The 13,803-nt window shown below is 32.9% G+C and overlaps 1 protein-coding gene across 2 annotated transcripts in view; it reads right to left on the bottom strand.

Moving 5' to 3' along the window:
* Positions 1–13,803, bottom strand: part of LOC118204536 (calpain-C-like) — a 95,296-nt gene that overhangs the window by 19,273 nt on the left and 62,220 nt on the right. For both annotated transcript variants that reach the window (XM_085815249.1, XM_035376847.2), the window contains exons 12-13: positions 5,029–5,314; positions 2,315–2,373 (exon numbers count right to left, since the gene is read on the bottom strand). In XM_085815249.1, coding sequence (XP_085671375.1) covers positions 2,315–2,373; positions 5,029–5,314 — 345 coding nt within the window. The remainder of the gene's footprint in view (positions 1–2,314; positions 2,374–5,028; positions 5,315–13,803) is intronic.

The raw sequence follows: 13,803 nt of genomic DNA, 5'->3' as shown, positions 1-13,803 counted from the left end.
GGCACACTGCCAATGGATTGCGCTATTCCGTTTCTACTCGTATTAAATCTAATTTTCTTTGTATTCTTAAATTTTTGCGCATTCACTTTCAAACTGATCATTTGAAAAAAATTCTAAATTTAATATTTGAGTATCGAATGTACTAAGTTCAACAGATAAACGTTTTAAATTAACAAGTTTCGTTTTCCCAGATTTTTCATCAAGAATTTCCTTTTCTTATTCCTGCAAAATTGCATTAATTGTTTTCATAAAAGACACTCTGAAAGGTTTTCGTTTCTCAATTAACGATTCCATTTCAATAAAATCAAATAAAATTAAATTCAATAAAACGAATAAAATTACCTTGACGTCTTTTACTGATCACGTCCGGGTCAACAATTGTTCGACATTTGCAAGAACTAACAGTTTTTCTTTTTCCCAATAAACTTAATATAAAACAGTTTTACATCTAATATACCAAAGCGTCATGTTTATTTTCAAAATCCATAGAACAACAACAAACTACAACAAAGATCAGAAGGTTGCCACTCTTACAATGTCAAGCTATGAACGAAAGATTATAACTGAGGCTTACTTCTAACAGACGTTTTGTTTTTTGAATAAAACTAATTTTCCCGTTCATACTCATTTCTGTTCACTCTCATTTCTGTTTCTGTCATTCCTGTTCTCTTTTTATTTTTATTTTTGATTACTTTTTGGTGTATGTCGAGTCAAGAACAGAATGTAAATATCCAAGAGTATGTGTTATATTAAATTGGGAAATAAATGTTACCTACCGGTCAATGAAGAATTTGCTGGATTAGCTCTGTAGCGTGTCAAAAATGGGCAGCCCATGATTGTAGCGAACACCAAAACAAGTACACACAAACTCATACCAATCCTATTAAGTATTGTGAACTTTCAATATGAGGGGTAATACATGTTCTTGGGAAAAAATGTTGTCCGCCATCTGCATTTGTTTGTTTTTGAATTGAACTGTAAAACTGATAATTTTTTTAAGTTAAGCTGAGAGGTCAATTAAGCATTTTTTTAGGAAAAAAGCAATGTCTCTTGTTCATTTCTCGTGAGTTTATTTATTTCATTGGACACAAGGAAATTATGTGTGATATAATAAATTAATCGATTGTGATAAGAAAATAATATGATGATAAGTGAAGGTTTGATTTATTTTTTTTTCATTCATATTGTATTTGGATTTTTTTAAGGGGGGGCGAGTTTTGAAAATTACATCATTTTAATGCAATCTTTGATACCAAAAAAAAAAAAAAAATGCCAGTATCATTCAATTCCTCCCCCCCTAAATAAACGCTAAATTGTAATCTGAAAACTCCATATTACAGTCTAACACATCAAAAAGAGTTTTCCATAAAACATTTCAAATAAAATTTAAAAAAAAAAACTTAAATATCATAAAAATCATTAAAAAGTTTTTTTTAATCAATCTGTGCCATTTACGTAATATGGCCTAAGATCCATTTTTTTAAATTTTGTTACTACAAATGTTCATAAAAATAAAAAATAAAATGAATATTAATTTATATCAGTTAGATATATTATTACAAAATAAAAGGAACATCTAAATTATTCAGAAAATCGTTGTTTTAAATCGCTCACTTTGTTAATCTCTAAGAAATTAATTAAATTTGAAAGATAAATTGAAGTTCTTATACCTTGAAGGCTGCTTTAGATTATTTTCGCCGTGCAGTATATCGGGTATACCACTATAGTGTACTAGATCACTATTTGATACATTTGAGTTATGCTGAAAGATAACTAATTAGCTTAATTAAATAAGTCATTAGTCACCTTCACCGCATAACAACTTTTTATACTAAACACGTTTTAACAAAAACGCCGAACTACACTACTCACTTAGATAGAAACAGATACGTTTGCATACATATAGTTTCTTTTACAGCTAAAGTTACAGTATTAGGTATATGAAATAATACTATTAAATATACATTTAGAAAATAAATAATAGTTCAAAAGTCCAGTTACGGTTAAATCGCCACAGCCTGTTAGTTTTAGAATCATGATCGTGTCTACGAGTCTTAATTTTCCAGAACGGGATTTTGTTTATAAATGAAGATAATACACCTGTTTCGAGGTTTAAAAATGAAATCGATACTAAAATTTCCCCATATAATTAAATCTAATTGAAAATAATAACAAATTCTCAAACAAACATAATAATTAAAAAGTTTAGGAGAAGGAGCTATTTTACAAACGTTACAGTGATGGATAATATCACAAAGGATACATCCAAAGCAAGCATAGTCACATTAAGCAAGTATAATCACATTAAGGATACATCCAAAGCAAGTATAATTTGTCTGCAGACTTCCAGAGTAGCACAACTTTTGATGTAGTCTGCAAAAAAAAAAAAAAAAAAAAAAAAAATATATATATATATATATAACATTATCCTGGATATCCAGAATGCTTGAAATGATTGAGAAAATTTGTACTAGGACATATTTCCAATATTGTAATTGCTCATGCTATCTTAGAATTTTGTGCGTTATGCTGCAACAGAGACACTGCATTTCATTCGAATGATAAGAATATAAACTTCATTATAATCCATGTAAATTCTGCTTTTAAAAATCATGGAAAATATTTAATTATGTAAAATAAATGTAATTCCGCTTTTCTTGAAATGATGGAAATAAGCATGAAGAGATACTTTTCGTTATGGATCAGCAAGCAGGTAGTAAAATTATTGGTACTTACGTATTATTGAAACAACTTTAGTAGATGTCTCCAGATTTTCAGATTGTGCTAAACTCTGACAACCATGCGCAAAAACATTTTTAAAGCATAACTGCTCATAACATACTTATAACAATCATTCAGTCAAGCAACGTTCCCATTTCCGAACGCGTTTTTCTCGTTGCATTCCCAGTTCCAACGTTTTTATCGAAAAATCGTGATACATTTTGCCTTCAACTCATTTTTAAAGTATCTCTTGTAGAATTTGCTAGCAATGGTAAAAGAGCTCCAGAAATAGAGTATTTTGCCGCAAAATCGCTAAAGGGGCAATGATGAGATGAGTTTGGTAGGTAGGTGGGAAGCGATGCCGAGTTTGCATTATCTGATATTATTGTAAGCAAAACTGATTGCTGTTTGCATGGGGAGAAGACTCGCTCTGAAAAATTAGGATAAAAAAAGTATATATATTTTATTTTTAATGTATTATATAATCATTATTTTGCAATAAAAATTTATATTTTTATTTTTTTTTAAAGTTTTTCTATTGATATGTTGATAATGTTTGCCGATTTACGTTAAATATCGATAGTTTTGGAACAACTTAAAAAAGTTACGAAAGTCACTAGCTTCCACTACGTGATTTTTAGCTTTTTCATCTGTAAAAGACTTCCTAATTAAGCTAAATTATTTGCATTAATACGCAAATACTAAATTATTTCCTATTCCGAAGATGTAAATAAACTAATATTTTTAATAATGCAAAAAAAATTACAATAATTCAGCTAATCATTTTTCTTGCTTAAAACAGCTTCATTTTTATATGGCTTTTACAATATATGTGAGCTAATTTAGAAAGCAGAGAAAATTAAAACCTCAGTAAAATAACTAAGTTTTTACAAGAAGACAGTGATAATTAAATTGTGGAAAACTTTCCATAAAAGCAAAAAATGAAAGCCGAAAATTTTATAAAATAATTGTGATTATAGTTTCTATTATTGCAATTCATTTTATTATAATACAATAATAATTTTTATAATAATCGCGCAAGAACAAATTTCTTTGGGGTCATTTTCACTCATGTAGCTAAAGAAGCTTTATGTAAGGGCAGCTTAATGTTATCTCATTTGTCCAAGGCTACTTTGATAAAAAACATGTTCGAAAGAACAATGGAATTTAATTAGTTTAATACAAATATAACCAGAAATCTGTAAATAAATACTTTCACAAAATTTTAATTAGAAAAAAATGTAAAATTTAGTTTATGTCCATAATTCATTTTATGCAAAAGTTCATTTATGAACTGCTCATAAGGTTACTTGAAATTATTTCACCAATGCTATACCCATAATATTAATATTCGTATTTACGTTATTGCTCCTATTTACGCTGCTGATGGGGAAAGCCATGAAAACACTCATGTGGCCATTTCATTCGCAGGGATTCGAATTAGGGTTAAATACTCTATGTTCAGCAATTTTATCCGTGCGGCCAACTGGTAGTTCCAAATTTTAAGGAATTCTTATTCATCTGCAGCATCGTAAATGGATTATAACAAGAATGACAAAAAAAAAAAAGACTAGCCGCTAAATGCAACTTGATTTCAGTAACTGTTACTAATGGTTAATAAATTAATCAAAATGAGAGACTGGAATATTGCGGAAAAAAATATTGATTAAATTTTCGATAAATTAGTTTGAATACTATTGTAAACCTAAGTCGATTTCAGTTGTAATTGTTGAAAAACTATTTTAATTGTTCTTTTGCAAAAGCAAAGACCTTGAACATTCTGCATCAGCTATGCCTGAATAATAGTACACTCTTACGATTTTGTTGTCTGTTTTCTTATCGTTAATATAGTTATTTTTCTTATGAATGAGAAAATATAAATTTTACTAATATCAATTAACTAAAAAATTATTCATGGATGATTATATTATAATATTAATTAACTAAAAATTATTAATGAATGATTATATTATTATATTGATTAACTAATAAAACTATTGAAAATAATTAACACTTCAAAATTTTCAACTATCATTTGTTTGGTATTCTTATTAAAAAAAGTTTTCTTTTCCCATAAGCTGTAATTAATGTAACAATAAAGGCAAATAATTATACTTATTTTATATATTTACACTGATGTGTGTAAGTATATTTTATAAGCTTACAATATGCAGTGGGCCTTCCTGGCCTTCTTTTTTGCGAGTCTGAGATTGAAGAATATCCTACTTTAGCTTTAATTAAAATTAAACTTTAGCTTTAATTAATGACATTAAATGTCATAAATATGAATAATCTTTGTTTTCTTACCATTTGGAAGACACGTTTCCAGCAGTTCCAGTAGTTCAAATGCAGACATAGTTTTATGTTCATCAGCAAGTCTTAAGAAAACGGCTTCATATGAACTGACTTTGTCATTTGTCGTAGGTGCTTGTATGATTGCCGGTTTCATAGATGTAGGAAGAAAATCCAGGAGTTTCATTCGTATTGGTTTTGTTGACAAGACTCGAAGGGTATAATTTGCTTCTTGGCAGGGTTCAAATGTTGTTGGAAGAAGAACAAAACATCCTTGTTCCAAGTGGCATCTCACTGAAACCTAATAAAAATTCTGTTAAATTTTTCATATTTTTTATTCCTCCTTCAAAAAGAAAGTCTGAGACAATTTTACATATTTTAAAACCAATTTTATATTAAAAATGCCAGATTAAAGAAGCTGTTTGCTGTAACTGTGTCTAACTGAAGTTAGATTAGTATATTTTGCAAAAATATGTAGCATCGACCAGTCACAACACGCAGTAGAACAAATAACTGCGAACCATTTACAGTACAGAAATTTCAAGAGTCACAGCTAGGTTTTCTAAGAGCTAAAAGTAGATATTTATATTTTTGTAAAAGTAGTAAAACTCTTTTAAATAGAAAGCAATGTTTCAAGAAAATAAGGAAGAAATTTAAAATTTTAAAATAATGCGGTAATTTACAACCTTAAATAAACCATTCTTGTTGCTTTTACTCTGTATGTATCTACAGTATATTCTTCCGGTATGCAAATTAAGTTTTCTATTAGTTACTGAATTCTTTTTAAATAAAGAAATCAACATTTCTTTCTTACTATAATTTTCATCCAATTTTAGTAGACGTATTTTTTAAGTCAAAGAAGGCATGGAATATCTTTTCAGTAATGTAGAATGTTTTTCATTCGAGTGAGAAATAACACTTTCCTGGGATTACAGGAAACTTGAAATAGAAATATGTAAATTGTTTTAAAATAAGTTTTTAATTTACTAACGTGTTTTGCCTAAAAAATGTTATATTTCAGTTTCTCACACACCATTAATCATTACAATTTATATTACTTAAACTACTTGCCAGTTAAATTATTAATTATTCTTTTGCTCTTAAATACAGTTTAAACCTATACATAATTGTAATATCATTAAGTAAAATTTGACGCACATTAGCGCTGCATTTTGACGAAGTATACATCTTTTATGTTGCTCCAATAACCACTACTAGCACAAAAAATTGCATCGTTGCAGCAGTAATCACAGAAGCGCTGTTATTTATTCTTTTGTATAATATTAACGATTAAGTCACGACATATTTTGGAATACTATACGCGTTATGCTGTAATTTTTGCGAGAACTAAAAATCATTTCACGCTTGAATCATGGCCGAGAAGACCGTTGCGTAGATGAAGATTAGTGCGAAAATCAAAGCTGGCTTGATTGTAAAAACATCATTTTTGTTTTTCACAGGAACAATTATTCAGAAATACATCTCTGCTTAAAACTGGTACAACACTAGGGGTGCTAAACGCCGCATCCTATAATTTCGATACAAGTAGCTTACATTTTAGACAATGAAGAAAGAAGGCGAAGTCACAGACCTGGGTTATTCGAGCAACAGTAGACAAGAAAATGCAATGGCAAGGTCCAAGTATTAACGTCGGTTGTATATATAGCTTGAAAGTCATTGTGTTTCCTGAACACAGATTGGGATAAAGATGTCGCAGTGCAGAGAATTGCAGGGAAAAGTGACGTTATATGCAACAGAGTGACGCAGCAAAGCGTATCTTTGAAGCGGGGATGTGTTTAATTAAAATTTACAAATCTGAAGATCTATTGCTATTTTATTTCAATTAAGTTTGATAATTTTGTTTCGTATTTTATATTTTAATTATGTATATTATAATTTGAAAATGTAATTTATTGTTAAAAGGAAAGCGTCGAGCCTTGGTATTTTAAATTAGCTCTTATTTAAAAAATAAGACTAATTTTAACAATTTAGCTTCATATAACTGCATATGTTTCATATTAGGACACTGTTTTAAAAATAAAATTGTTGTAGCGTACGTACGGGCTCGTAGTAGATTGAATCACATAAGTCCTATGACAGGTTGATAAAGTTTATTTTATCAAAAGAAACATATCAGAATTCTGGAACTTCTCACAGAAATACTCGTAGGTGTTTACAGTATCACAGAGTACAATCAGTAGTTACACTTTAAACTACTAAGAATGTTAAACATAACCCAATGCAAAGCCATTTAAAGAATAAAGCTAACCCGAAGATATCGCAGTATTCCGAACTCACGTTGAACTAACATCTAACATTAACTCTGGCCTTATATAATTTTCTACCAGAAAAGGAAATACTGAGAAATTTTTAGCATTTCTTGGAATTACTCGAAGCCATATGAGGACCGGATACGGTTACCGCTACATATGAAATCAATTACAGTTACATAGTTGCAATACCAAATTTGGCGACAAAACGTAGTCGCCAAAACCGTTGTCAGCTTGGGGATATCTCACCAAATTAGCGAGATAATATTGACTCACTGCTAAATAGACATGCCCCTGTATTCTTACGTTTCCGGTACAGTACCATCTCTCTAGATTTTCATGTTACATTGTACAGAAAAATACAACAATTTCACATACAATTGCAATAAAATCATCTATCTATGTACAAAATTTGTAACACTATTGCTTATTTATAGCTTGACAACACATAACCAGCTAAAGAATCTCATGTGGCTCGCAAGCCCCATTTAAACTATCGAAATGAAGTATGTCTCTGTCGAGTAGCAGTTTAGACATGCCTACTATAGATCTTATGTGGCTTCAGTAACAGCATAGCTATTAATGACTACATCGTACGAATTCCATTCGAGTCTTAAAAATACCAGTTAATAATACAAAATAGTGCGACATTTAATTTACACTGTTTGTATGGTATTATTGAATGATTAATTACTGTATGGTATAACAGAGCAAGATAAGAATAATCTGGAACAATAGTAGAGTCTCATAAATTACTTTATATATAGGATCCCTAAAACTATAATTTGCCTGGAACTCTACCATCCTTATAAAAATAAACGTAGAAAATGTTTTCAAATATAATAATGCTGCTTACACTTCATGTTGAAAATGAAGAGAAAATCATTATTCCATTTTTAATTACTCATACAAGCGTACCTGCTTTATATTATAAAAGGTAATAATATCAGTAGGAAAAAAGTACTGTTTAATTTATTATTTTAAATGGTTAGTTTTGTAATATACGTGGTATTAAAAAAGTGTTTCGAATTTTGATTTTTACTTGCAGAATCCTTAGAAGAGTTGCATAAAACCTCAAAATTCTGCGGAACACAATTTGAAGACCACTGATTAAGAATGACTTCAGTTTTGATGCTATTAGTTCTTCATTGTCTTGTGGATTTTCTGCCCTTTAAGAGAAGATATACTTTTTTTACACTAATAATTAATGATTAACATATATCCTCTGAAGTCCTAAACTGAACATAATTAATATTGCTATTAATCTTCGCAGTTGATCGCGATACCTCACTAAACAAGCCACCAAAGGAATTGAGGCTATATTCTCTTCAACGTTAAAGAACTTATTTGAAATGAGGGGATTTACCAAATTCAGAGAAGTCTTTACCGACTTCTGTGTTTCAATTTATTGGGTGTTCCATATTTGAACCATCAATAATTTTAGAAAAAAGGGGAAATGTGTTTCACTTTGCAGCTGTGAAATTTAGAAACGGAGTCTCATACTGCATTTAAATATCCTAAAATGCAATTCTCTTGATTTTTCTTCTGCTTTACAATTATTTTTCACACAAATTATTTTGAGCTGGAACAACGGTTCTCAACCTTTTCACTAACGCATACCATCTAAGCAAACATTCAAAACCTTTAGTACCACCACTGCAAAGCACTACTACCATCACCACTCTTGAACAAAGCTTCAGATCGCATAAATTTACGAGTGTTAGAGAAAAAACTCAACCAGGATGTTGGGGTTTTAATTTTTGAATTTAATATTTAAAAATACTTTGCTTCTTTGCGTACCACCTATTTTTCTCTTGCGTACCACCGGTTGAGAACCCTGAGTTAGAATACAGAAAGCGTTTCACAGATATCAGTAAAACAAGCGTACACTTTTGTGTAAGATGAATCAAATGACTTCAGTTTCAGTTTAAATTTGAATACTTCTAAAAGCACTCTTTTTTATGAAATTGGATGATTTTTCTATAGGAAATTTGAACAAATAAAATGCTACATCAGCACTTCTTGTCTAAGCGAAGTCGTTGGTACACTTTTATTATGTTAATTAGTTCATGCTGATTAATTTGATCTCCTTGCGTAGTTACGTGTTTGCGTAACTACGCAAGCACTTTAGACTTGATAAAGTCCTAAACCAGCGATTCTTAACCGGTAGTTCGCAAGAGAAAAATAGGTGGTACGCAAAGAAACAAAGTATTTTTAACTATTAAATTCAAAAATCTCGTAAAGAAAAAGAACAATTGACAGAAATTTCCTGTGATCGAACTCTAAATGTAGATTTCAAAAATGATAGACTTGTTAACTTTTGGCTGAACCGAAAAAAAAATTTAAAGGAATTTCAAATAAAGCTATCAAATTTGTATTGCCGTTTTGCAAAACCTGATTGTGTGAACAAGGATTTTTCCCATGTTATATCTGAAATATATAAATGCAGACAAAATTAAAAAGGGATTCTAATTTATCATAAAGCTAAATGAAATAAGACCAGACATAAAGAAATTGATCTCTCTTAAACAGGCCCAAATTTCACACTAAATTTAAAAATTAAAGTTTCATAACTTAAATTTTGATAATTAAAAGGATAACCAATTTTTAATCTAATACTTTTTCATCTGTGCATATTTAATACACATTGCCAATAGATTGTGCAAATAGCAATATATTTTTTTTAATATTTCTATTGAGAAATTGAAAAATAATCACTGTAAAATGTAGTGGTGGTACTAATGTTTTTCAGCTTTTGTTTAGATGGTATGCATTAGTCAAAAGGTTGAGAACTGCTACCTTAAACTATTTGAGATATGGGGTCCTTTATAAGTGCAGATATTAGATATTATATATCAGTGCCAAATATGATTTTCGGATACCTAGAGGCATAAACTAAAATACAATTAAGAAGTATTTAGATAGGGAAATAATAAATCTTTAACTTAAAATCATTTTTATTCATAACAAACTTAAAGACGCAAACTCTGGTAAAAAGTGTATCCCCGTGTGTATTGTAAAAGAAATTATATACTTTATATTAGTTATAGTTTGTGTATATAGCTATAGTTTGTGTAGATTATGCATAAATCCTGCACTGCACATCTGCAGATGTATAGACAGAATGATTGAGATATCTATCTATTTGTTTAATCGCGTCGTGTGATGACAAGCAGCAGGAATTGAGTCAATGTAGTTGAAAAGCGAATTCTTCAGATTAAAGAGAAATAAATAACAATACCAGTCACACTCCTTTCATTGCTTAAACAGCTTGATGTAGTTTATTATCATCGATGCTACTGAAAATCCTTCCAGAATACTTCCTTCCAGTTGTAAACAATCAAGATCTTGCCAAAATCACTTCTTGCACATCTTTTCATCTTAGGATTAGAGCCCGCCAGTGGCCGAGCGGAACACTGGTAGTTCAGTTCGAGGTTCGAATCCTGCGAACGGGCTGGCTGCATGGGCGTTTTCGTGGTTTTCCCCATGTGTAACATGTATACGTCCTCCCTTAGAAAGTCCTCCATGAAGGCATCCCTCCCCTTAGGCAGGTGACAGGTGACGGAGGACGAGGACGCCTGATGTTTAACATAGGTAAACAGGCATATGCCCCGCGTCCTCCACTATCTAGTGGCAACAACTCCCTGGAGCCTCATCAGGCTGCCTCGGGAGTATATTTGAATCTTAATGAAAAAGTTACATGGCCAGTGCAAATATGGTATTAATGTATATACATGATGCAGAACAAATATAGAGCTAATTAAATGACATGGTGCTGAGTAGATGCAGTACAGGTGAAGAAAGAGTAAATACACTTGGTACAAAGTAAATATGATGCCAATAAATATACATGGTGCAGAGCTGATATGATACTAATAGCAAAGCAGATATATTACGAATAAAACACATTGTGCAAATAAATATTAAGGTAGACAAAGATACATATGATAGTATATGAGTAATAAGTGCTAATAGAAACGTATGATACAGAGAGCTGATATGATGCTTATAGGAAGGCATGCTACAGAGTCGTTATAATACTGTGCTTGTATAGAACTAATAAGGACACATGACAGCATTAAAGGTCATTAAATATTTGCTATTGTGCAAGAGTTCTCAAACCAGTTTAAGTTCTGTTTAGGTATAAGATATAAGGTATGCGTGTGTAAATTGTAGTTTCCTGGATAAATGCAGTGGAAAACCTTATGTTGATTAAATGGGCTGGCAGATATCCTGACCTAGTGCCGCGATAAATTTTATAATTTTACATATTGCATTAATGCTTCCCTTGTGCTTAATTATCAGTCGGTGGTAGGCAGTTATGTTGTTCGTGGGCATGAAAAGATGCATGGTATCTGTCAGAGGGCACCTGAATAGGTAGTGGTCCGGCGTTCCGTCTTCTCCACAGACACAGATGTCTGTATTTGATATCCCATGTCGATGAAAGTAAGACGGGAACGGCCCGTGACCTGTTATGTAGTTTACCAAAGGAGCAATGGCGATAAGGCGGTCAGTTGATACCTTTGAAATACGCTCATAGGTGCGCCTCCCTGTTTCCGCATTAGTCCATTCTTCTTGCCATTGTCGTATTGCTTGTCCCTGAAAATGACGCTTTAGATAGGATGGTGGGGCAGGAATATTTATTTCTTGTGCTTCGAGATTGCTTGCAGCATCCTTAGCCAAACGGTCAGCTGCTTCATTTCCCTGGTTGCCATCGTGGGCTTTGACCCAAACCATGGTAATTTTAGTGTGACGATTATGCTGCAGGATGTCTTGCAAGTTAATGATGCTCGGCGATACATGGTGTTGATTTTCTATTGCATTTATTGCTGAAAGGCTGTCCGTGTATATGGTAGCTGCCTGTATATTGTTGAGAATATGCTGTACCGCTGCTGTGAGAGCAGTAACTTCCGCCTGAAAGACGCTGTTTTCCGGTTTCAGATGTCCTTTCCATGTGTAGTCGGTGTTGGAACCATCATAGTGTATAAAGGCACTACCTACTCCATGTTCATGCTTCGAGCCATCCGTGTATATCTTCGTGAGGGTGTCTCGATGAAGGCAGTTGGATTTAACTGTGCGTATGCCTGTCCCTTTTATTGAGGGATGTGTACGCAATACGTCGCCCTGATGCTCATATTGGACTGGGCTATAGGTAGTGTTTCCAAATGTCGCATCTCGGCGCAAGTGGATCAGTTGGGCATATGCAGATTCCATTAAGGCTTTGATATGCAGTGGTATGATACCAGCTAGTACCTGTGCTGCATTTGTGGCTGTAGTTCGATATGCTTTGCATAGGTTTATCGCAAAAGGTCTTTGCAAGGCTGATAGTTGACGGATTTTTCTGGCTCCCATTGGGTTTGCCCAGATTGGGGCTGCATATAATGCGATTTTCTCTGCAACTGTGAGATATAACAGACTTCTGTGCCGTTTTTCTCCAGTTCGTTGCGTGTGCGTCCTCGCACCAGGAGTGCAGCATCATCTGCGTAGGCGACAACTCGCGTGTGTGCGGGCCAGTCTGCAGCGAGCACTTCGTTAAATGTGATGTTCCATAGGAGGGGCCCCGCGCAAGAGCCTTGCGGGCAACCTCTCACTTGGGCTTTGGACGAAACACCTGCATCGTGGGACATTATTAACATACGATCTTGTAAGTAGCTTGTGATTGTTAGATAAAGGTTGGTCGGGAATTTTGCATTGCGTAAAGCTTGTTTGATTGCTGGCCACCACAGAGTATCAAATGCGCTTGCCAGGTCAATCGAAATGAAAGCCGTATGCATATTATCATTTCTATTCTTCTGGATGCAATCCTTGATTGTTGAAAGGGCTTGAACGGTGGAAGATCCTATGCGGAAACCGAATTGTCTGACACTTAGATATTTGGTCTTGTGCAGATGGTGACGAAGTCGATTGACAATCAGCTTTTCATACACTTTGCCCAGTGCAGACAACAAGCAGATTGGCCTGTAAGACCGCGGTTCAGCTGGATTTTTGAATTTTTTCAAGAACAAGACTGTCCCTTCTTAAATACGGTTGGGAAGAGCTTTGCCTGAAGTAATTTATTGAAGAATTTAGTGAAGAAATCTGGATTGGCTTTATATGCAACTTTAATTATTGAATAGTCCAGGCCATCCGGTCCTGGGGCTTTTTTCAGGGGTAGGTAGCGAAATACATGAGCGATTTCTTTTGCTGAGAAAGCATAATCATCTGGCGTATCTGGGATAGTTGTATTGTTTCGCACTGCACGTTGTTCCAGTGTATCTTCATGCGGATCGTCCTTTGCAAAAATTTCGTCAAGAAGGGTGGCAGCTGTAAGCCCCGCTGGGTTTGTTGAAAGACTGGCTGTTGGAACCTGTGCATGAATTTGTGCTGGTTTGAATACCTTCTGTGTTGCAATCTTATGTAAGATCCCGTAGGGATTCGTATTGTTGTTACAGAAGGTACGCCAGCTTGTCACTTTTGCAGCGAGAATATTCTTCTTATATTTAGCCCGCTCTTGCCGGTATGTAGTCAGAATCTGTGCTTT

The sequence above is a fragment of the Stegodyphus dumicola genome, chromosome 4, assembly GCF_044657685.1.
Source record: "Stegodyphus dumicola isolate Sdum_Otavi_A_Nest chromosome 4, ASM4465768v1".
NCBI lineage: Eukaryota > Metazoa > Arthropoda > Arachnida > Araneae > Eresidae > Stegodyphus > Stegodyphus dumicola.
The sequence above is the reverse complement of the archived record's forward strand: the minus strand, read 5'-3'. Positions and strand labels throughout refer to the sequence as shown.